Raw genomic sequence first — 24,426 nt, 5'->3', positions numbered from 1 at the left:
TGGCGTGCTATCTTTATGGGGGTAACCCATGAATCAGAGCTAGACAATAAACACAAATGGTCGAATGGACACAAATGCCATAGGCCAGGCTCACCCAAAATGTTCAACAATGCTTTGTCATTCTAAAGACATGCAAAGGAATGAAAGGCATCATGGGAGATGTAGTTATTCCACATCTGGAGATTTACCTTTTGGATGCCCCTGCCCTAGGGGGCATATGTGACTAATGAAGGTCCCTCTCAATAAAATTGTCAGGAAAACAAACAAATCTGTATTGCTATATAATAAATATAAAAAAAAAATAGAAGTTAAAAGAGGGAAACCAACCGAAAAGCAAATTAAAAAAGCAAGTAGGCTTAATGCCAGATAGGGGATATTTTTATACATGTCAATACCTTACTGGTCTTTACAGCTGCTGACTGACATTGCGCATTGTTGCCGAGTCTTCTTTTAATTATCCACTTACCATTTAAAGGGACACTATAGTCACCTGAACAACTTTAGCTTAATGAAGCAGTTTTGGTGTATAGAACATGCCCCCTGCAGCCTCACTGCTCAATCCTCTGCCATTTAGGAGTTAAATCCCTTTGTTTATGAACCCTAGTCACACCTCCCTGCATGCGACTTGCACAGCCTTCCATAAACACTTCCTGTAAAGAGAGCCCTATTTAGGCTTTCTTTATTGCAAGTTCTGTTTAATTAAGATTTTCTTATCCCCTGCTATGTTAATAGCTTGCTAGACCCTGCAAGAGCCTCCTCTATGTGATTAAAGTTCAATTTAGAGATTGAGATACAATTATTTAAGGTAAATTACATCTGTTTGAGAGTTTTTTCATGCAGGCTCTGTCAATCATAGCCAGGGGAGGTGTGGCTAGGGCTGCATAAACAGAAACAAAGTGATTTAACTCCTAAATGACAGTGAATTGAGCAGTGAAATTGCAGGGGAATGATCTATACACGAAAACTGCTTTATTTAGCTAAAGTAATTTAGGTGACTATAGTGTTCCTTTAAAGGATTTCCTTACTCCTTTTAAAGAGGAATGTTACTTCCCACATTGTTATTATTATAGTTGCAGATCTCTGCATATAGTAAATATATGTTTGTGAGGTGTGAAAAATAACAGTTATTGTAGAAATCCACATCTCTTTATCCTGCATCTGTGTGACTTATTCTTAATTCCCCATCAATCATTTTTTAAACTTTGTCCTTTGCCCCTGGCAGTCTGCATACAGGGAATAATACAATTATATTTCTGTTTATCATCTCCATTTGCAATAGTTGTCTTGTTGCAACTGGTTAATGGGCCCATTTACTAAATCTAACATACATTTAAGAGAAAACAGAAAATCAAAAAAAATTAAAAAAAATGTATACATAAGTTATTCCGATTTGGAATGTTTTATTTAGTGGTTTTAATTCCAGAGATGTAACAGTTCTCCTTTAACATGTATCTTTTGATATCTAAAGATAAATGATTGCTTGGGATCTACATTAAAGCAATGTATTTGCTATCATATAGGTTCTCCAAAGGCACAATGCCGAATTCGTTATAAACCTCCCCTGCTAACTACAGCATTTAATCTTCACTGTATAGGGTGGACAGTGAAACTCTCTTTATGATAAATTAAGGTAGGGTGTGGTATAAAATGGCTTCAGATGCATTGAAGTAACTTAAACTTAAACTTAAAATAATCTTTTTTGTGCTTGTCTTTTATTTTAAATATTGTGCAAATTAAATGTACATCTAAACTGCTAGTACTGTACCAAAAAAATCCCAATAAATAAAAACTCTTCTGAAAAATATATATATGTGGAATTTAGATAAATAAAAACACCTAAAATGTTTTTTCAGCATTGAAAATCTACGTAAACACAAATATAACTCTCTCTTTTTTTCTTTTCAGTTATATTATATTACTGAGATACTAATGATAAAATATCATTTGAAGGGCTACAATCAAACTCATGTTCCAACTCTTTTTAAAAATGAAGACATTTGAGATCTGATAGAAAATAAATGATTATTCCGTTTTAGTGGCAACTCTTAAAGGTACATCTATACAAATCCTGCTTCTAGCACAGGGGATACTCAGACAGATAATGGGCTTGCTGTTTTGGCAGTTGCAATGGTATATTACAGGCTTCATAAAATGTTTGTATAGCAATTCATGACTGACACCTCCTGTCTAGTGAAATTACTGTTTCACTAAGCGCTTGTCAAGAAAATTACATAAAAAAATAATTAGTACTTAAAATAATGTATGCCATGCATGTTGATCATTCTCAGGGTGTAAAAAGCAGTGGCCCACAAAATGGGTACAAGTCGGTCTACTGATTAGGCTATAGCACTCAAACGTTTAGCTGTGTGTGCAAAAGCACCATATGGTGTATATATTTCAAAGTGGATGCTGATTATTTGTCTGGCTTTATTTATGTTAAATTCAACACTTTAAGCTTTGGAGCAGTGTGCAAATTGAGATTTATTTTTACCCATCTACCACACATTGCTAAATAAATATTATCTCAAATTTAAAATAAGACTATTTCTGATCATGGAAAAAAAAAAAAAAAACTTACATATAAAATATATAAAACAATGTTTGATTAACAAAACTACTCAGACAAAATAATTGTCTTCTTAAAAGACACACCTGATACCTGGTATTGACTATCTATAGGGAATAGAGTCTTGAACCCAACTTAAATAGGGGACTCAAGAGTGGTCTTTAAGTGAAAACAAGAGAACAGTGTGCAGTGCTCTAACACAATTCCATTGCACAAAAGGATTGGATAAAAGCTTAAAGGACCACTATAGGCACCCAGACCACTGGGTGCCAGGTCCATCTAGGGTTAACCCTGCCTACTGTAAACATAGAAACTGCTATGTTTACATTAGGGTTAATCCAGCCTCTAGTGAAAATCACAGTGAGAAGACGCTGCCGTCCATTCAGTCAGTCCATGCTTTTCCTATGGACTGACTGAATGCACGCGCGGCTCTAGCCGCGCCTGCGCGTTCGGTGGAAGAGGGAGGAGGTGGAAGCCTTTAACCTCTTCCTCCCCCTAGAGCACTGCGGGAGGGGGGCCATGGGGGTGAAGGGGACCTATTAACACTATAGTGCCTGGGAAAACGAGTTTGTTTTCCTGGCAATATAGTGGTCCTTTAATTTGCATGAAATACTAATTTTCTTGCTTGTAATCCCTTATACAATACTAACTCTAAATTCGACATTCACTTATAACTCTGTAAGACAACACTCTTTCAAAGACTTCTGTTTCCTCAACAATGTTAACAGTTAAAGTGTATCATGCAAAATTAAATCATAATTTATGCTCTAGAGAGCTTAAATGTGTTGAATTTTCTATCTTTGTGCCATTGACATGAATGGCAACCTTCTAAAATGAAGCAGGTTATAACATGTATACAGAGCTAAATAGCAATATCACGGAGAGCTTGCAACTAGTGCATTAAAACATCTGCCTACCTGTTTGAAATGATGTCAATACACCATGGAGATATTACTTTTACATTCTGAGTTAACATATGCACATGGAATAAGTGACTATGCAGGAAATTTGTCAATGCAAAGTCAGGTGCTATTTTGCTTCAATGTGCTAAATAAGGAGCAATCACCATGGAAACGATTAGAATGTCTATCAACATTTAGAATGTTGCACCTGTTTTGATTGACACATCTCCTGTCTTACTTTTACGGAACTAAACACTAAAGACCCAGACACAACAGGTATGTCATTTTAAAAGAACACTCCAAGCACCATAACCACTACAACATGCTATAGAGGTCATGGTACTTTGATTGTTCATTTAACAGTTTATTTCCATATAAACAAGACAACTTGCTCACAATGAACCTTTCTCAGGTCATGACATTAGATGTAGTTTAGCTGCATGGAACCTAGGTAAGACCATCACAAATTCATACCTCCATATTGTTTTCCCCACCTTAAAGATATAGTGTTAGTGCTAGGAAAACAAAGTTGGATTCCTGGCACTCTAGCGCCCTCTGCCTCCCCCCTTAAAAATCCTGTATTTACTTACGTGAACCTAACGCAGATGTCCCACAGCGCTGGATCGCGGCTCTGCCTCCCCGACATCCCGTAATGAGTGGGCGCTAATGTTCATGCTCTGCAAATGCAGTGCGCGCGTTATACCTCCCCGTGGGGCAAAAATATGACACTGGAGGACGTCCAGCACCAGATACTGGACCAAAGGTCCGTTAGGATCCAGGAAGTGCCTCCTGGAGACAGACATAATGCTGCAATGTAAACTGTTTCTCTGGAACTGCAATGTTTAACATTGCAGCACTAAGTGCAATAGGCACACTGCACCCAGACCACTTCAATAAGCTGAAGTGGTCTGGGTGCCTATAGTGTCCCTTCAAATATGTTCACAAGAAGAGTGCTCTTGGTTTGGTACTCAGTCTAGATACTTATTCAAGCTTAACCCAGATCTTCCATTTAAGGATAACAGTCTTGTATGCATGCAAATAAAAAGTGTTTGCGAAAGAAGCAAATGTTTCAAAAGCCAGACAGGGGTGGCTATAGCAGACGAGAAAATTGTCATTATTATATGCTTTATTTTTATGAATTATTTTATGAATGTGCAGTACTGAGGAGAATATGAACATTAAGGAACATTAACTGGCAAACATCTAATTTGAAATAAACTGTGGTGCTGCATATTTTTAAAGCTGCTTTAAAACAGCCATTAACTCAATTATTTTACTGCCAACCAACATTTTTATACATATGAGTAATGGGTATCTAGCTGTAAGATTAAAAATAATAATAAAAAAACTGAATTATCGTGAGCTGTAGTCGGATTGCTCTGGCAGACAATTAGAATGTGGAAAGTTCTCAAGAACGAATAAACTATTTTCTTATTTAGTTTAATAAAATCACTCATTTGACAAATATTAACCTGCTCTACAGTTATTGTTAGTCATTATAAACAACATTCTTCTTTTCTAAAGCACCATTATGCCAAATATAGTATATGTCATTGGCAAATGGCTTTAAAAAAAAAATTATGCATGCTATATACAATAACTTTTATTTGAACAAAACTATCACTATTTCTTCAGCGAATAATGGATTCACAAGGTCGAGCACTTTGGACAGTGCAGTTTACAGCCAGCACTGCAACAAGTCTGGCTCCAGATGTACTTATTATAGTCTACATTAAGTCTGGCTGCAGATGTACTTATTATAGTCTACATTAAGTCTGGCTGCAGTTGTACTTATTACAGGGGCACAGATAATTCTATGCCATTCGGCTTACACATATGAGTTCTTAAATTATATCCATCGATTGCAGAAGGCAGGTATATATATTTTTTGTCAATCAGTATTTTATTGAGGTAAGTGCACATACAGTAACTGAATTCCGGTCACACCAGCTTACCAGTAAGTGTCATTGGGCATAGGTTGTAAGCTGATTTTAGCGGGGCCCACTCTAACTCTTCCTCTTTCTGTAATTGTACAGCGTCACAGAATATGTTGATGCTATATAAATAATATGCAATGCAATATATAACAAAGCATTGGTAGATATTTCACTATCACACAAGTTAGGTCAATACCTCTTTTAATAAACATAATTAAAAAAAGTAATCATTGCACTGATAACAGTAGATAATAAAATGCTGAGCAGAGTATGCACAGGTAACAATAACACATTTTGTGATAGTAAGAGAGGCAAGAGCCCTTAACCATTTGTGTGGCACTAAATTAAAAATAGAATGTGATACATAAATCTATAAATTCCCACACGCAAAGAAACTGACCCTTGTTAGATAGACCTTGATGGCACAAATGAACATAAAAGACAAAAGTAACAGTAGAACAAATAAAATGATAAACATAGAGATGTGCCACGAGTAAAGGGAATATCCAAAAGGATAATGAATGCTGTGGCATGAAATAGTTATGGAGGACGAGTCACCCAGAGCCACTGTGGCCACGACTGTAAAGAGCCAAGATAGATCACCAATCCCCCTCAAGGCATTCTTGCAAGAAAAACACTGTACTTCCTAGTCAAGGCACTTCAGGTACAGATCCCAAAGGAGGCCTGTGGATGTTATGTTTCATGTTGTGAATCTGCCCGATAAATCTCCTGAGCTTCCCCTTAAATTTTCCCATCTTAAAATGATGTGTCAACAAGCAGATGGGCCTGACTGACTTTTCCCAGTGTACTGTAAGGCATAATGGTAAGCTTCAGGGATGCTTGCTGTGATGGAGTTACTGAATGGGTTGCAGGTCTCAGCTTACTCTCCAAATTCAGCCAAAACCCTGAACACAGATGGTCAAATATCCATAAAGATTTTTCGAGGGGACGCATCTGGTGTCCAGATTGTGTCTTCTCAACCAAGGTGGAATTGTCAGCCATCTTATATTATTATATAATGATTATATTATATAATATTTATAATACGTATTATGCGTTGTGATGCAGGCTGAAAATGAAGTCCAAGCTCCAGTCATAGAAAGCCAAACGAGCTGCAGAGTGTGTGTAGACTGGGATAACCACCATGGCCAAAATTGGGAAGTTGGTAGAGCTTTTCACAATGCAGTAGCTGTGCAAAAGAGAAAGTGGCTTCCTCCTAAACCCCAATCTTTTACCTTTTCAGAAATATAGACACAGTGGCCTGTTAAATAACCATCTCGGAATTTGAAAAAATCTCCAAAGTCCAGAAGTAGAAGATCACATTTGCACTGCACATCGAAATTTAAATTTTTGGTTCCACGTAACACAGCAAATTGGCTCCAGGAGTTGTAGGTACACAGTTCAATGAAGGTAATCTTCTATAATATGTACTACATTACATCGTCTTTAATCTTACTTTTTTAATTTAATTAAATTGTTTTGTATTCTGTTAGTATTTACTTATAAAAATTTCACATGAATAAAGTTTTAAAGTTTTTTAAATGAGTTCTCTTGTCAAATTCTATAAAGATCCACGGATCCCCAAACATGGGTTGAATAATTAAAAGAAACCTATTTACTATACAGCATTCAAATTGCTTTAAAAATTCATACTACGAGAAGAAGAGTTAAAAAATATATATATCCATATAGCAAAGCTTGGAATATTTTCTTGCAGAGGGTCGACACGGAAGACAGAAGCAATAAAAGCTGACATTTCTTGCTGGCTACATGCTGTTCTGCTCAGCTGGGTTTGGCAGCTTTCCTTGCCTTCCCAACATGCGCTGTCGATTTTACCTCAGTTGGCAGGGCATTCTCAGCAGTTGGTCTGATCGAAGAGTAACTGCAAGCTGAAGAAAAACTTCTTATATTAGCCCCTTTTTTGACTTGTAGTGAGATCTTAAGGGTGACCAGAGCTGGATGAAAAGTTAAAAAAGGGAGTCGTTTATACTCATTTCAAACCTTATAGAGCCTAACACTGTTGGTTTTGCTGAGAAACGGTCAAGACAAATGGCTTCAAAAATCCACACTGACTTATTAACAAAACAAGTTCCAATACAAAAATGTATTTGCTAACTGGTAATTGCAAACCAAGCCGGTAAATTATTTTGTTCTGAGTATTTGTCCAAATGTGCTGTTTGACTTAAATTTAGCTATTCAGCTTTTCGGTTTTATGTTATGGGAAATAAACCACCTGGGATTGCAGCAAGGTGCTATAAACACACATTTGTAATCTGATAAAACAATATTCATGTTTATATTGTAACGAAAAGAAAACAAGGAATAACATTTAAATAGTAGTCGCTATTTGGTCTAAATAGCCATTTTATTTTTTTCACAGTAGTGTACTTATATTTTTATGTATTGCTTACTGGCTAATTATTATCTGTCTATTAATGCACTAAAACCCTCTTAGTGGGGTTCCATATTTAAGTGTTTTAGAAAACCTTGTTAGCACCATTTTGATATATACTGAAGTTAGGAAAATGAAAAAAACGACATGCTTAAAGTTGCTCTGGATTTGAACGATAAAAAAACAAAACACATATTCTCGAGTAAACTAGTCCCACCCTTTTGATTTCTCACTTACAAGATGTGGTCAACTGTCCATATCTGTGAAATCCCTGCTCTTTGATTTTATTAAAAATCAACGGCCAGTTTACATGCATGAGCAATGGCACTGTGAGAAGCATCTCGTTCATTGATAACAAATGAGGAAATGCTCAAGCAAGTGAATAAAGCTCATGGTCCCTTGGCTTATTGTCATTACAATTAGCAAGGCATAATAGAAAAAAGTAAAAAAAAACAGGAAGAAGAGAGAAGGGAAAGGAGATAGAAAAGAAGGAAAAATTAAGGGAGAGAATATTAACTACATGATAAAGGGACAAAAAGAGGACTGGGGAAAGGGGGGGAAGAAAATGAAAGATAAAAAAGTAGAAGGGATTGAAAGATTCAAATTAGCCAAACATGTTTCAAATAGCTCTCTCATAATAGATTAATACTACATTAATATCATCATGATCTGTATAATTAAGAATTAGGTACTATCTATTTTTTTTTCTCTTTGATGAAGTGGTTAGTTTTTTTTATTTATTTATGTGATTTAACATAATATTTTTGGAAATTGTAAAATACTGGAAACAGATTCTGTATCCACCAATCTACATGACATTTTTCATTTTGTATCTGTTTTTATTTTAACTTGTGTGAATAGCAATAAAGGAAAACAAGGAAAAAAACAAACAAAACACATTTGAAAAGAAAAAAACAAATAACTACCATTCTACGATCTTTCCCACTCTACGTCTCTACATTGACATCTGTTATAGGCACCTTTGGTGAGTTGACTGCTGAGAGAGACGTTATTGCTCCATGAACACAATGCGCAACAGTTTAACTCCAAGGTTCTAACTCCAGTGTAGGGATCAAGCTACCAACAGTTTATGGGCATCAACCCATGATGTATTTTTTAGCAAGCTATTTGGTAGAGATTTGAAGATAACGGAGGGTTTCCATAGCATTCAGAGACTGACTTTCTCTAGTCACATTCGTAATGAGGAGCTTACACTTCCATATTACAAACATCAATCACGTCCAATTTGGATGGGAATGTTCGTATGCGCTGGGCTCGTGTTATCATAGTGCTCTAGGACCATCACTGCTGTCCTTGTTGAACAGAATTAATCCTGATAATGTAGGAGTGCAATTCAGCATTATCAAGTTGCCTGATGTTCTCCCAATCCCTATACAATTAACATACAATTTGGCTTTATTTAAGCACTTTGCCAGCACTATTGCTGAGTATATGATATTAAAAAAAAATAGAGCTAAATGAATGTTCAATGCCTGGGAACACACGCTAAGACCAATACTCTGTTATTTTATTGCTCTAATGTTTAGAACTGCCTAAAGGTTGCATCTGAAAATATCTGTGACCAGAGCACATACACAAATATTAATTATTTTATAAAATAATCTTTAGAGACGGTAGAGAAGCCACGTATGAATTAAATGAAATGCATTCAAGTAAATAATAATAACAATGTGTTCCATTTTTTGGAATGTATGCCTTTGTTGCTTAAGTGATTGTCTCTCATCATTGTCCTGCAGCTGAGAGTTTATAGTGCTCCGGATATTAGGACTGCACTCTAGCAGCTTAACAGAGAACATATCGCCTGAGGGACTTTGCAGGGAGCTGGTAGCCTACTGGCTCAGCTGGCGAAGCATCTGGTTTGTATCAAAATATCTTTTATCCCAGCTTCAGTGTCAGTTATTTAAACACATAGAGCAAAAGTTGCCAGTTGATATGAACTACAATAAGGAAACAACACATTCGAAAGAGATTAGCTCAGACAGTTAGAGGGGGTGAGAGAGTCCTCTTGAGAAATTGAAGGTGTTTCTCATTGATATGAAAAGACAAAGTAAACTCCTTTGAGGGAGTACTTTAGTGATCAACAAATTAGATGTAATTAGGGAACACAGAGGCAACATGATGCTGTGCTTATCTCTTGATCCTGCTGAGATGTATCTTACCGATAGACTCGAGCAAAAAACTTCTTGCGTGTTCACACTGAAATATTACTTTCAACTGTGATAACCTCTGTATACTCCTATCAAGTTAGTAAGAAGACAGGGTTGAAGGGAAATATCAAAAAATATAATTTCTTTAGTCCATGCTACTCAAAACAAAATTGGGTTATTATATATGGCAGATGATTACAAGTACAATATATTCTACGTAATTATGAAATGGATATCAATCAATAATCCACTGTTTGACATACTTGCAATATTCTGTATCTTCTCCTCAAATAATTAAATCTAGAAGCTGCTTTATCTGGTAGTCCCTTCCTCTCCACTTTTTTATTTTATTTTATTTGTATTTTATTTTTTTGCTAGCTGTGTCTCTATGGTTATTTATAGCATTTCAAATAAGTAAGTATGTTTTTTTTTAGAACTAAGGTATTTTTTAACACTTGGACCCTTTCAAGTAAGTGTAAAGAGCCAGTTTGTTAAATGGATCCATCATATTTTGATAGGTAAGGAAGCTTCAAGAAGTTTTCATCTCTGCATTTTGTTTTACCCCATCAGCTATAGTTTGCATAGTGGGTTATGGGTGTGGGGGATTGGTCAATGCCCTTATATCCAGATTTCAAAGTAAGTTATACTCAAGCCTTGAGTACACTTTCTACTCTAAAATTGTTTCTAAGAAGAACAATGGGGGTATTAAGGGATTGATGGGGCAGTGTCCATATTTACCCTCTACTCTCTCTCTGTCACTCATGACCACCGAGTATCAGACATGTGTGAGTGACCTTAATCATTGACTAATACATAAAGTAAGTGTTTTTGTTTGTTTTTTTTCCTTCCAGTGGGTGGAGGTGGGAATAAAGACAATGTCACTATACTTTTATTATAGCTCCCCACTCAGTCACAATCTCTGTGAGTTAGTGTGAGATTTAGGGGCCCCTAGTCTTACGGTAAATGTGTGTGGATTTGGAGACTATGACAGTCTACTTAAATAAGAACATGTTAACCCATTTGTCACAGTTTGGGAGCACTAATTTTGAGTAGAAGAGAAGGGTCTGTTTTTTTTCTATCTTGGCTCTTTCTCACTCAATCAACTGTGAGTGATTGGGAGGCTTGGAATTCAGACACATATAGCATCACATTGCTCTATGTCCCGTAACATTTTGAATGTGAATTTGCAAACAGAATCTACTGTTCCTGTTTTCTCCAATCTATAAAATTCTATTATACACATAATATTGGTATTGCAATATGTACTAGAGAAATGCAACAACCTTCCCCAGAGTTCATTAAACACAATGTTAAAAAAAAAAAAAAAAAAACATTACGAAAATGAACGACTCAACATAGATATCAGTTATGGACAATATTGTAAAAGTGGAATGTTCTCTGTGAAACAAATTGATTTTTCATGAAACCAACTTTTATAGCTTTACCCCCAAAATATCTATAGTCACTTAACTGCCATTGTATTTTTGAGCAATGAGTTAAAGGAACTCTCCAGTGCCAGAAAAACAAACCATTTCCTGGCACTGCAGGTGCCCTCCCCCTCCCACCTCCCATCCCAAGTTGCTGAAGGGGTTAAAACCCCTTCAGTGACTTACCTGAGACCACTGCCGATGTCCCTCAGCACTGGGTCAGGCTCCGTCTACGCTCCTCCCGAGCCTATGTCAGCCAGCGGGGGAGGCATATTGCGCAAGCGCGGCCGGCAGCGGGGGAGACCTAATGCGCATGTGCGACAATGCCGCGCATGCACATTAGACCTCCCTATAGGAAAGCATTGAATAATGCTTTCAATGCTTTACTATGGGGATTTCAGCGACGCTGGAGGTCCTCCCATAGCATGAGGACATCCAGCGTCGTTATAACACACTTTTCGTGTTCTATGAACACGGAAGTGTTCTCTAGTGGCTGTCTGGAAGACAGCCACTAGAGGAGGACTTAACCTTGCAAGGTAAAATATTGCAGTTTATGAAAACTGCAATAATTACACTTGCAGGGTTAAGGGTAGTGGGAGTTGGCACCCAGACCACTCCAATGGGCAGAAGTGGTCTGAGTGCCTGGTGTGTCCCTTTAATATTGTATATGGCCAAAATGTATCCCAGGAAAGTTCTAAGCATTTGCCATATCCAGCATTAGATTGTCATGCAGCTGAGACAAGTGTTAGGAGAACGTTTTATGGTTATTATATGCTCTAAGCTATATTGCAAATGTAGTTAAGGATGGAAGACCACTCAAGTGCACTCTCACTTGATAATATATGTATTCGTTATAGTTATTGGAAAGCACAGCCCAGAGAATTCTTAGCACGTGAGTACCTTAGAGACTAGAAACTGCATAAGCAGATCATTCCTTTACCAAACACTTGGGATGGATGGGCAGATTATGTTGGCAAGAAGTCCCAACACTTGTCATGCAGAAGACTAACTCAAGCATTCTCCAGGCATAAAGCCCTACTCATATATATATATTGTGGTAACTGCTGTATGTTGAAATGGTTATTCTTGTAATCTTATCTACCCCAGAAGCCTAAGTCTGCCACATTGTTAATATATCAACATGCTGACTTACTGATATAGGTATTGAGTTCTTGCATTTTTATTTTATCAGCATTTTGTAATTTCTTTTATATTTTCTTACAACAAATCCTTCTCAAATATACTATTTACTGGTCTGTATAATTTTCCGTACCTGAGCATGAGAAGGTGGAAAGCCCCTCCTGATGTAGACACCAAAAAGTGCATCTTTCCCTAAGGAGATATTAAATTTGAGAAACTGCGGCTGAATGATGTGGATGTGAGATCTCCAAAACACTCCTGCTGGCACTTCCTGGGTGATTCTGCGTCCAATTTCTACTTCTCCATTGTCTATGCTGCTATTTCTTGTTGTAATCCAAGGTCCTGTACAGCAAGAACGAGAAAGCACATTTCCATTAGAAAAACATAGCATGGCCACTTCTCTAGAAGCAAGTCCGTCATAATTCTAAGACTGCATTAAATCTACTTAAATCTCAATTTATTGCCTTCCAAAGAGGGAACTTGAATATAATGCTATCAAATCTTAGCTGATCAAATAAAGTAAATACATTGTGTCCTAGCAGCAAAGTGAATGGTAGGTTTGGAGCTATGTATATTAAAAAAGGCATTACAATAAAGAAACAAAATACACACTTCCCAGTAAAATCATACATTCTATTTAGTTATGTTTTTTTTTTTTTTCCAAAATATATTTATGACAAAAATCTATCAATGAGCTTGACTGGCTACCCACGAACTAGATACATATTTCTAAATCTGCTACCTTAATAAGGTTTTATTGTCATTCAGTAGTTCTTTCCACTTGAATGCCAACCGTGACAACATTAAGCTTTGTCATATTAACAGGAAAAGAGCTGTGACACTAAGAGAAAGGCAGCTTCCAGTAGTTGAAAATCATCTACTATTTCTATGCACAAGATTGCAGACTTGGTTAACATTTTAGATTTAAAAAATAAATAAAAATAATACAGCAGAACTAACTATTCGGGCTAATAGTATGATTGTCTGTAATAGAACATAATAGGAAAGAATTTGCAATTGTATCATCTCCGTGAAAGCGCTGAAAAAAAGGTGTTTCTATCCAAGTATGCTTACATTTATTCTACTGTTAAAAGTGTAGAAAGTTTATTCTGCTAGATTTCTTGTAAGAGTATGCAGACGAAGCTGATGTCCTCCTTATATATGAATTTTTGTATTATACGGATCCATAAAAATGCTAATCCAAATGAAGAGCTTAAAGGAATAATCCAAGCACCATAATCATTACAGCATGCGTAGTGTTTATGGTGCCCACAATTGCCCTGGTGCACCCCATTGTAATTAGTTAAACCCTTTTAGAATGGTTTTACTTCTTCCTGGGGTTTACAGGGTACCACTCCCCACCTCTATTACTTCTAATGGAGAGCTGGAATCTCTTAAGCAGGAAGTTCCGTTAGTTCTCTTGAGCTAAGTGTTGCAGCACAAGACAAGCACAATGGCTGATTGAAAATCAGCTAATTGCTCCTGGCTCTCTGTCTGAAGTCATCGAAGTGAGTACCCAAATTAACTGGTCAAATTCCTGGCACCAGTTTGTTCTCTTGAGCTACGTTTTGCAGTGCAGGACAAATTTATTGGCAATGAAATAATTGCTTCTGGCTCTCTGTCTGAAGTAGTGTAAGTAAGCCCCTTTGGAAACAGGTCAAACCCAAGGCACCAAAAAACAACAGCATGCTAAAGTGGTTATGGTGGTTGGAGTATTCCTTTAATACTATTAAAAAGAGATACGCTTAACTGTACTAAGTGAATAGCAGATGTCTTATTGGCATCTAGAGGAATACTGCTATGCAATAACTAGCAATTCGAAAAATCTCTCCAAATTGGAAAATTATTTTTCAAAGAAAAATGCCTGTTTATGTTTTAGATCACAACGTCTTGCTCTGGATTTCTAAAAGTAGGTTATGCATATTGTTGTTAAATACCACATCTTGAATTTTAAGAGACCAGCCATACGTTCAGCTGGAATCCAGTGTGCTGATGACACAGCTTTATTGAACATTTCTATTTTTCTATGAATCCATACATTTCTGCTAAAAGACTGTCTATAATACCTACCTGAATAGTATTTTCAAATGCATAGACTGTTGTTTGATGTGATTCTGATGTTAATGGTAATTAGCTTAATCTAGAATGAACTGTGTATCTTTATTCAGAATAACATACCTCGCACCATGTTACAGGCTAATTCAGCAAATACATATTTGTGAGACACCTTGTCTACACTAACCAGAGAGCTGAATTGTTAATGACTCTTCAAATTGTATTATACACATCTTATGAACATTTACTGATGCCAGTATCCATTTAATACTTAAAGAGATACTCTACAACTGCAGACTTCTAAGTTGTAAATAACCACTGTAGTATGTAACCGATCAATATATTTTTTATTTTTTTTACTTTGACTAGAATTGATAAACAGTTTTCAAAGCAATCACAATCAACATTTCACAGACCATTTTACTACCAGTATGCTTCGAAAATCAGAAAACATTATCGACTTAAAACTAGGCCTGAATCGTGATTTAATTCTAAACCACAACATTATAAGTATGAAAAAGGCTGATATCGCAGGAACAACAACAACAACAACAAAATGGCATATTTGTGAGCTTTGGAATAAACCACAGGAGTAAGGTTACAGCTAAGGGTTTTAACGTACACCATCTTCCTATATATTTATCATCTAATTATTTACTTGTAACCACTCCTCTTCTGCCCCCAACTGACAGTACAGTGCTTCACCATCACTGTGTGTCTTTGGGATCAATAATAATCACTAATATAAGTTTATATTGTAGAATTGGTTGTCATTAATGGAAGGCAGATTGGTTGGGTTGGATAACTGTTAATGATGTCACACACGGATGACTCGCCTTAGGGTAACAGCTATAAGAAATACATAATAAAAATGTGTACATTAAAAAAAAAAAAAAAAAAAAGCTTTGTTCTTGTGTTTTACAAAACTAAATTGCTTGTAGTGTCCCTTTAACCCCTTAAGGACCAACCTTCTGGAATAAAAGGGAATCATGACATGTCACACATGTCATGTGTCCTTAAGGGGTTAAGGCATATTGGTGTGAAAATGTATCTTTCTTTTATTAACCCCTTAAGGACACATGACATGTGTGACATGTCATGATTCCCTTTTATTCCAGAAGTTTGGTCCTTAAGGGGTTAAACAACTACGCAGTACGGCAGTGCATCTGTCCATAGTATATCTTATAAATCAGTAACTTGACTCATGCACACTCCATCAAACGTACTGTAGCGTATATTTAATTTATGAGTTTATATACTATATAAATATGTGCTTATATATTCAACTATCTGTATCTCTGTATATGTTTTGTGTATACTATTGTTCCCGATAGCTTGTTTTACTGTTTAGACACTTTGTTAATATCAGTGTGGGGGCTGTTTTTTTTAATGCAAATCCTTTTAAATCTGATTTTCCATTACAGTTAAACCCACATCACAATTAGTGAAAGTAGCTGAATATAAAGATTAAATGTATCACATCTACTTTGAATAATGTGATGTACAAGAAAAAAAATATTTATTGATGTTTTCATCCATAATTTTGTCGTCATAATATTAAAGTTAAAGCAATATACCATATTTTCCTTCCAAATGCTGAAATTAATACGTTACAAGATGAATCAGAATGAATTTGCTTTTCATAGGTCAATATTGAAGAAAAATGATGAACAAAAGATAGCTAAATACATGATTATTTACTAAAGAGAGAATCAAAGTAAATTTTACATTTAAAGCCAGAGTAGTTGAACTAAAGGATTTTTTTCCCCTGTATGTGTAGTTTCACTTTAAATTTAAAATTCACTTTAAATTCACATTGAACTCTCACTTTAGTAAATAAACCCTGATATACTATTAGTATTTACCTTGTATGGTTTTTATAAAAGGGAGATCTAACCCACAATGGCCTGTGGTCTATTCTTCCATGAAACAAGGACAATTTTTGGTTAGTTAACGTCAGTTATAATATTTATATAGTATATATGTATAGTATATATGTATATAGTATCCTTACGAACATTTTAATGTAAACACTGCCTAGGAACACCTCCAGTGGCAGTCACTCAGACGGCCACTAGAAGTGCTTGCTGAGTCAGTGCTGCATAACATGCAGCTCTGAGATTCACCGTCATTGCATAGAGAGTCTAAACGCTTCCCATAGAGATGCATTGAGTCAATGCATCTCTATGAGGAGATGCTGATGAGGAGAGCAGTGTTTTGCAGTGCATGTGCAATTGCCTCCAAATGCTTTCTTATGGGATCTTGAGATCCAAGCAAAGGGGCGATCGGACCAGTGCAGCGCCTGATAAAGGTGAGTAAATAACATTTTTAACTGGAGGTGAAGGGGGGCTGAGGGACTAAATGTTCTTTTTTTTTTTTTTTTAATACACTGTCAGGAATACACATTTGTATTCTTGACACTATAGTGTTCCTTTAAATAGGTCTGAAACGTACTGCTGTATTTGCCGGCCCCAAATGCCCAGGCAAATGCCTTGTTAGCCTCGAGGCAGGCGGCTAGCAGAGGGCCAGGCGTGCCGCAGAGTGATGCCGGGGGCCGGAATATGACGTCACAAATCAGCGCTCTCTCGCCGCCTCAACTGGCCGCCTGCCTACCAGCACGTCTGTCCAAACAGCCCGGCCAACAGCCCCACTTGACCCCAGGTAAAATATCCAGCCAGCTCTCCCAAAGGTAGGGCTGGGTGGATTTAAATTTAAAATAAAAAAATAATCTGTGAGTGTTGGGCGGGGGGATGTGTGTGTGTGTGTGTGTATGTCTGTCTGTCAGTGTGTGTGTATGTCTGTCAGTGTGTCTGTCTGTCAGTGAGTCTGTGTGTGTATATCTGTCAGTTAATGTGTGTATGTCTGTCAGTGTGTGCCTGTCAGTGTGTGTGTGTGTGTGTGTCTGTGAGTGAGTGAGTATATGTCTGTCAGTGTGTGTCTGTGAGTGTGTGTGTGTCTGTGAGTGAGTGAGTGAATATATGTCTGCCAGTGTGTGTCTGAGTGATTATGTGTGTCTGTGAGTGAGTGTTTGTGTCTGTGAGTGAGTGTGTGTGTGTGTATGTCTGTCAGTGTGTGTCTGTGAGGGAGCCTGTGTGTCTAAGTGACTGTGTGTGTTTGTCAGTGTGTGTCAGTGAGTGACTGTGTGTCTGTCAGTGAATGTATGTTTGTGTCTGACTGATTGTGTGTGTCTGTGTGGAAGCCTGTGTGTCTTAGTGATTGTGTGTCTTAGTGATTGTGTGTGTCTGTAAGTGAATGAATGTGTATGTATGTGTGTGTGTGTCTGAGTAATTGTGTATGCCTGTCAGTGTGTGTGTGTCTGTGGGTGTGTGTCTGTCAGTGAGTGTGTGTGTGTGCCTGCGTCATTGTGTGTGTATGTCAGTGAGTGTGTGCATATCTGTCAGTGATTGTGTGTGTGTCTGTCAGTGTGTGTCTGTGAGTGAGTCAGTGATTGTGTGTGTCTGTCAGATTGTGTCAAATCAGTGAGTGTGTGTGTGTATGTCAGTGTATCTGAGAGTGTGTTTCTGTCAGTCAAAGTGTGTCTTAGTCTTTAACAGGAAGTGGTGTGGCCTTGACAGGAAGGGGTGGGTTAAATGTAAATTAGGGGGTGCCTGAGTTCCATCATGCCTAGGGCAGCACAGATCCAAAATACACCACTGCTGACACCCATCCAAGCATCTGCTGGTATTATCCTGAAAGTTGGATAGCTGGAACTCTTGTTTAGGGTTTTCTATCTACACTAAACATCTAGACGTTTTATATTAAGTAAAAAAACATAATGAAAACAAACAAACAAAAAGAAAACTATATCCCTCTGCACTCTTTGCATCTTTCTCGGATGTGATCAGAATACCAATGATTAAAAAAGATCAGTGAAACCAGAGATATAAATCTTGCTGAGAATCCCACACATTCTCATTTAAAACACATCTCACACTAGAAACCTGTGTGTGTATGTCTGTCAGTGTGTGTCTGTGAGGGAGCCTGTGTGTCTAAGTGACTGTGTGTGTCTGTCAGTGTGTGTCAGTGAGTGACTGTGTGTCTGTCAGTGAATGTATGTTTGTGTCTGACTGATTGTGTGTGTCTGTGTGGAAGCCTGTGTGTCTTAGTGATTGTGTGTCTTAGTGATTGTGTGTGTCTGTAAGTGAATGAATGTGCATGTATGTGTGTGTGTGTCTGAGTAATTGTGTATGCCTGTCAGTGTGTGTGTGTCTGTGGGTGTGTGTCTGTCAGTGAGTGTGTGTGTGTGTGTGCCTGCGTCATTGTGTGTGTATGTCAGTGAGTGTCTGTGAGTGAGTCAGTGATTGTGTGTGTCTGTCAGATTGTGTCAAATCAGTGAGTGTGTGTGTGTATGTCAGTGTATCTGAGAGTGTGTTTCTGTCAGTCAAAGTGTGTGTTAGTCTTTAACAGGAAGTGGTGTGGCCTTGACAGGAAGGGGTGGGTTAAATGTAAATTAGGGGGTGCCTGAGTTCCATCATGCCTAGGGCAGCACAGATCCAAAATACACCACTGCTGACACCCCTCCAAGCATCTGCTGGTATTATCCTGAAAGTTGGATAGCTGGAACTCTTGTTTAGGGGTTTCTATCTACACTACACATCTAGACGTTTTATATTAAGTAAAAAAACATAATGAAAACAAACAAACAAAAAGAAAACTATATCCCTCTGCACTCTTTGCATCTTTCTCGGATGTGATCAGAATACCAATGATTAAAAAAGATCAGTGAAACCAGAGATATAAATCTTGCTGAGAATCCCACACATTCTCATTTAAAACACATCTCACACTAGAAACCTGTGAAAAGGAAGAAATGTTTCATATTAATAATACATTCATGGAGTCTAGTGTAAATAATCACCCAGCACATAGCATGTAAATTGCAATGTGTATAGAGTGTAAGCTCCCTGGGGCCAGACATGGCAGAAATTAAAAAAGCAGGGAAAAAACATTGATGTGAGTTTGATTCACTCCCTCTTATTGTGAAGTAATTTAGAAAAATATCCAACCTTCTACTAGATCACCTTTCTGATGATAAACAAATGCTTTCCTTGTCTCCTTAAAGGAACACTATAAGGTCAGGAACACAAACGTGTCCAATATTGTGTTAACCCCTTGAGGATGCTAGACGGTTCAGGACCGTCATCGGCATTTTTCCCTTGCCGACCGACGACGGTCCTGAACCGTCCTAAATTTAAAATGTACTTACCCGATCGCCGTCGTTCCCCCGGCGGCGATCGGCGGTGCTCCCGGTGTGGGGAGACTGCCTGCAGCCCAGACAGTCTCCCCATGGCGGTTTAGGACCCCTGGGGCCATGTGATCGCCCAACAGGGTGACCACATGGTCACAATAGGTGTCCTAGTCTCTGCCTGCAGGGGGACTGTCTGTGCTGACAGGCAGTCTCCCTGCAACTGTAAAATCAAAGAAAAATTTAAAGTGAAAGTTAATAAAAAAAATATTATTATATATGTGTATATATATGATATATAGACATATATTATACCTATATAATATATGTCTATATATCATATATATAATGTCATGCTAAGTGTATTTTTATATTAATATGTACATATATTAATATAAAAATACACTTATAATTAATTTACACACGTATATATATATATATAATATATATAATAACTATATATATTGTATATATATATATTATTATAAAATACTAATAATAAATAATTTAAATTAAATTAAAAAAATTAAAAATAAAAATAAAAAAAATATATATCTATACGAAATTTTATTCTAACTGTATTTTGATATTAATATATATATATATATTTATATCAAAATACACTTAGAATGAAATTGTTTATATATCTATGTATATATAAATAAATAAAAAGAATGCGAACTATTCATATGTCCATATACAAAATTACATAAATAATTATATAAATATACACGTAGACTTCAAATATATAAATATGCATATATATTTAAATTATACGTGCGTATTTATGTAATATTTTTACATAATTAAGTTATTTTATTGGTTGCAATTTAAGGGACCTGCCTGCCAACCCAGGCCGAAAGTCCAGAGAATTTAATTTGCTATCACTGTATTTTACCCTGTAATGTTCTACGACACCCTAAAACCTGTAAATGGGGGGTACTGTTTTACTCGGGAGACTTCGCTGAACACAAATATTAGTGATTCAAAACAGTAAAACATATCACAGCGATGATATTGTCAGTGAAAGTGACTTTTTTTGCATTTTTCACACACAAACAGCACTTTTACTGATGATATAATTGTTGTGATACATTTTCCAGTTTTGAAACACTAATATTTGTGTTCAGCAAAGTCTCCTGAGTAGAACAGGACCCCCCATGTACAGGTTTTATAGCGTTTTTGAAAGTTACAGGGTCAAATATATGGGTCAAATATTTTTACATTGAAAATGGCCAGGTTGGTTACGTTGCCTTTGAGAGCGTATGGTAGCCCAAGAATGAGAATTACCCCCATGATGGCATACCATTTGCAAAAGAAGACACCCCATTTGCAATACCTTGGGTTATGTCCAGTCTTTTTTAGTAACCACTTAGTCACAAACACTGGCCAAAATTAGCGTTCAATTTCGTTTTTTACTTTTTTCACACACAAACAAACATGAACGCTAACTTTGGCCAGTGTTTGCGACTAAGTGGCTACTAAAAAAGTCTGGACATACCCCATATTGAATACCCTGGGTTGTCTACTTTTAAATAAATATGTACATGTGGGGTGTTATTCAGCGATTTATGACAGATAATAGTGTTACAATGTCACTATTGATACATTTTAAAAATGTATGTTTTGAAACCGCAATATCCTATTTGTACTTATAGCCCTATAACATGCAAAAAAATTGCAAAAAGCATATAAACACTGGGTATTTTTGAACTCAGGACAACATTTTGAATCTATTTAGCAGTTTTTTTCATTCGCTTTTGTAAAAGATTTTTCACATAAAATTCAAAAAACGAGTATTTTTTCAATTTTTCATCATATTTTTTCATTTTTTTAAAATTAAATTACATGAGATTATATAAATAATGGTATGTAAAGAAAGCCCCTTTTGTCCTGAAAAAAACAATATATAATTTGTATGGGAACAGTAAATGAGAGAGCGGAAAATTACAGCTAAACACAAACACCACAAAAGTGTCAAAAAGATGCCTGGTCGCAAATGTACAACATCGCAAAAAAAGTCCGGTCCTTAAGGGGTTAAAAAAACAAATTTAGCTCCACTGTCTCCCCTTGCCCCCTTAAAAATTGTAAAAACGTAGGTTTATTCCAGCACCGTGGGGGTCCGTACTGACCTAGGAAGCACCTCTAGTGGTTGTCTGAGTGACTGCCAATGGAGATGTCCATAGGGAGCAATAAAAAGGCAATGTCTGAAAAGGCAATGCTTACATTAAAAAGCCTGCACTGTAATAGTATACTCAGCAGAACAACTACAATAAGCTGTAGTTTTTCTGGTGACTATAGTGTCCCTGTAATTCCACAAAGCTAACCAATCCAGGAAGCAACAGGACCGGTTGTCAGCTTGACAGCCATGCAAGTGTTACAAGGCTTGTTTGTAAAAGTGTAGATTTCTATTGAAAACTGAACTTTTTGTAAAATAATAAGAGGACACACTGCTTTACACATAAAGGACATCAGTAACCTAAAATGCTTTAAGGATGTGGAGTGCCTTTTAAAATCACACTGCCATTAACATTTCCTTTCTTTAAGTCTATAAATCCATTTAAAATAATCTCAACAAATAGTTTCCTCTGACCAAGATATTTTAGGTTTAGGTGTAATTGCCACTTGACGATCTGTCCATGTATCAGTATGATGGAGTGATTTTAAAATGACGTCCTTATTTTTAAGCTCTTACAGAGGTATTTAGTAAAGTGTTCTGTTCTAAAAGTGGTGCAATAAGGAAGAAGTCATTAATGAAAAGTGGCTGCTGGTCCCACTGGTCTCCATGGTGATTGCCCCATTATTATTACTTTAAGACACAATGATACATTTCATCCTTATTGATAATGAATGATACAAAAAATAAGGCTGCAGAGAGCGTGTGAAAGCAGTCAATCAGAACATGTGTCTAACGAGCAGCTGTAGCATTCCACTGTGTGAAAAAAAGAGATTATTTGATAATGCTGTGTTACAGATTATCTAGTGCTTTTAAAGGGGCACTCCACACACCATAACGACTGTAGCTCAAAACAGATTGACTTTTTATCTAGTGTCCACCTCCACAAACACCAGGGAGCTGCTAAGTAGGAATTACCACTAGCTCTTCTAAGCTAAGTCCTGTAGAGTAGCTGATCACTCGCAGCCAGTAAGTCAGTCTAGGGCAGTGGTCCCCAATCCAGTCCTCATGGACCACCAATGATCCAGGATTTATGTATTTCCCTTTTTTATTCAAATGGAGATGCTGACAAAACCTGGACTGTTGGTGGTCCATTGGTCTAGAGCATGGCCAGACTTCGGCTCTGAATGTGAGGCTTATCTCAGATAGCTCCCAGCTCTCTTGTAGGCTGTAGTGGAGGCAGGGAGGGGTGGCAGACCAACCCCAGAGTTCTAACAATTTGACTACTTACATTGCGGGGGCTTTAGGACCTTCCTGTCACCATAATCACTACAGATTGCTGCAATGGTTATGGTGCTTGGATTGTTCCTTTAAATATGTGTACTTCCACATGCTGTTCCTCCCTTAGCTGAAAGAGACAAGGTGGATCAAACACTATTCACTTCCCTTTTAATTATCCATTAAGCTTTACAATTTATTTGCATTTATCACAGCTTCCAATAGTTTAATAGCATGTTACAGCGAAACACAAAATGTCTAGCAAAGTGTTAATTAAAACATCAGAAAAGAATGTAACTGTGCAAGTGGAGCTTGCAATCTAAATAGCGATACTGATATATAGCAGAGACTTGTTCTCTTGTTCTGACAGATATTCTATGTATAGCATTTTAGAAAACCCAGCATGGCTTTGCAGCATATTTCCAGAAACCTAATCATAGCCAACAGTATCAGATTTTATGAAGAATAATTATGTACTTTTCTAGTTACATTCTAATAATAATCTTAATAATGAATTCCAATAATTAAAAACCTGCATTAACTTCACAGTGAGATACGTGAACTTTAATAGACTTTGCTCTTTTTTTTATATACAATAACATAATTTATGAACGCAATATCTGGTGTGCACGTTGTTTAACAGATAATAAAACAGAGAGCAAATAGTAATGAAACTAATAGGTTAAAAGGATCTTAACAAAAAGAAATATCCGGATTGAATATTCTTACCGAAAATACATATTTAATAAAAAGTTCTCTCAATGCTTCAAGATAATAAATGAGGTATAGTTTTTTATACTGTAATTTTTAGAAAACATGAATACAAGTGAATAGACTTGTGCAAGGCAGAAAATTTTGGCTTTTGGCCCAATGTTTTTTTTATTTATATTGAAAAAGTTTTCAGATAAACTAAACTTCTGCCATGCTTAAGTTTGGCTCGCTTGAACTGTAATTCGGGTTAAAGATGAGGGGTTAAATATTTAAGTGGCTTTTTTTAATGGACCCGGTTAGTTAGTTAGGAAATGAAATAAAATGTGGCAGCCACATTCGTAGAAGGGTTATACCTCACCCATGCCCCTTGCGGTGCTGAAGTACTTTGTGAGTGCAATGTACTGTAATATGGCCCACCATATTATAATGGCTAATGTGCTAGGTATGTATCTTAGAAGGGTGAGGAGGAGGACTGGCATAGTCACAAAACTCTGCTATAATTTGCATTGCTGAAGACTGTAACTGTTTATGGGTTGTGCTACTAAAGCA

The 24,426-nt window shown here is 36.8% G+C and overlaps 1 protein-coding gene across 2 annotated transcripts in view; it reads right to left on the bottom strand.

Annotated features, from left to right (window-relative positions):
• Window positions 1-24,426, bottom strand: part of TENM2 (teneurin transmembrane protein 2) — a 2,177,747-nt gene that overhangs the window by 251,680 nt on the left and 1,901,641 nt on the right. For both annotated transcript variants that reach the window (XM_063447436.1, XM_063447438.1), the window contains one exon: window positions 12,666-12,874. In XM_063447436.1, coding sequence (XP_063303506.1) covers window positions 12,666-12,874 — 209 coding nt within the window. The remainder of the gene's footprint in view (window positions 1-12,665; window positions 12,875-24,426) is intronic.

The sequence above is a fragment of the Pelobates fuscus genome, chromosome 3 (genome assembly GCF_036172605.1).
Source record: "Pelobates fuscus isolate aPelFus1 chromosome 3, aPelFus1.pri, whole genome shotgun sequence".
NCBI classification, from domain to species: Eukaryota; Metazoa; Chordata; class Amphibia; order Anura; family Pelobatidae; genus Pelobates; species Pelobates fuscus.
The sequence above is the reverse complement of the archived record's forward strand: the minus strand, read 5'-3'. Positions and strand labels throughout refer to the sequence as shown.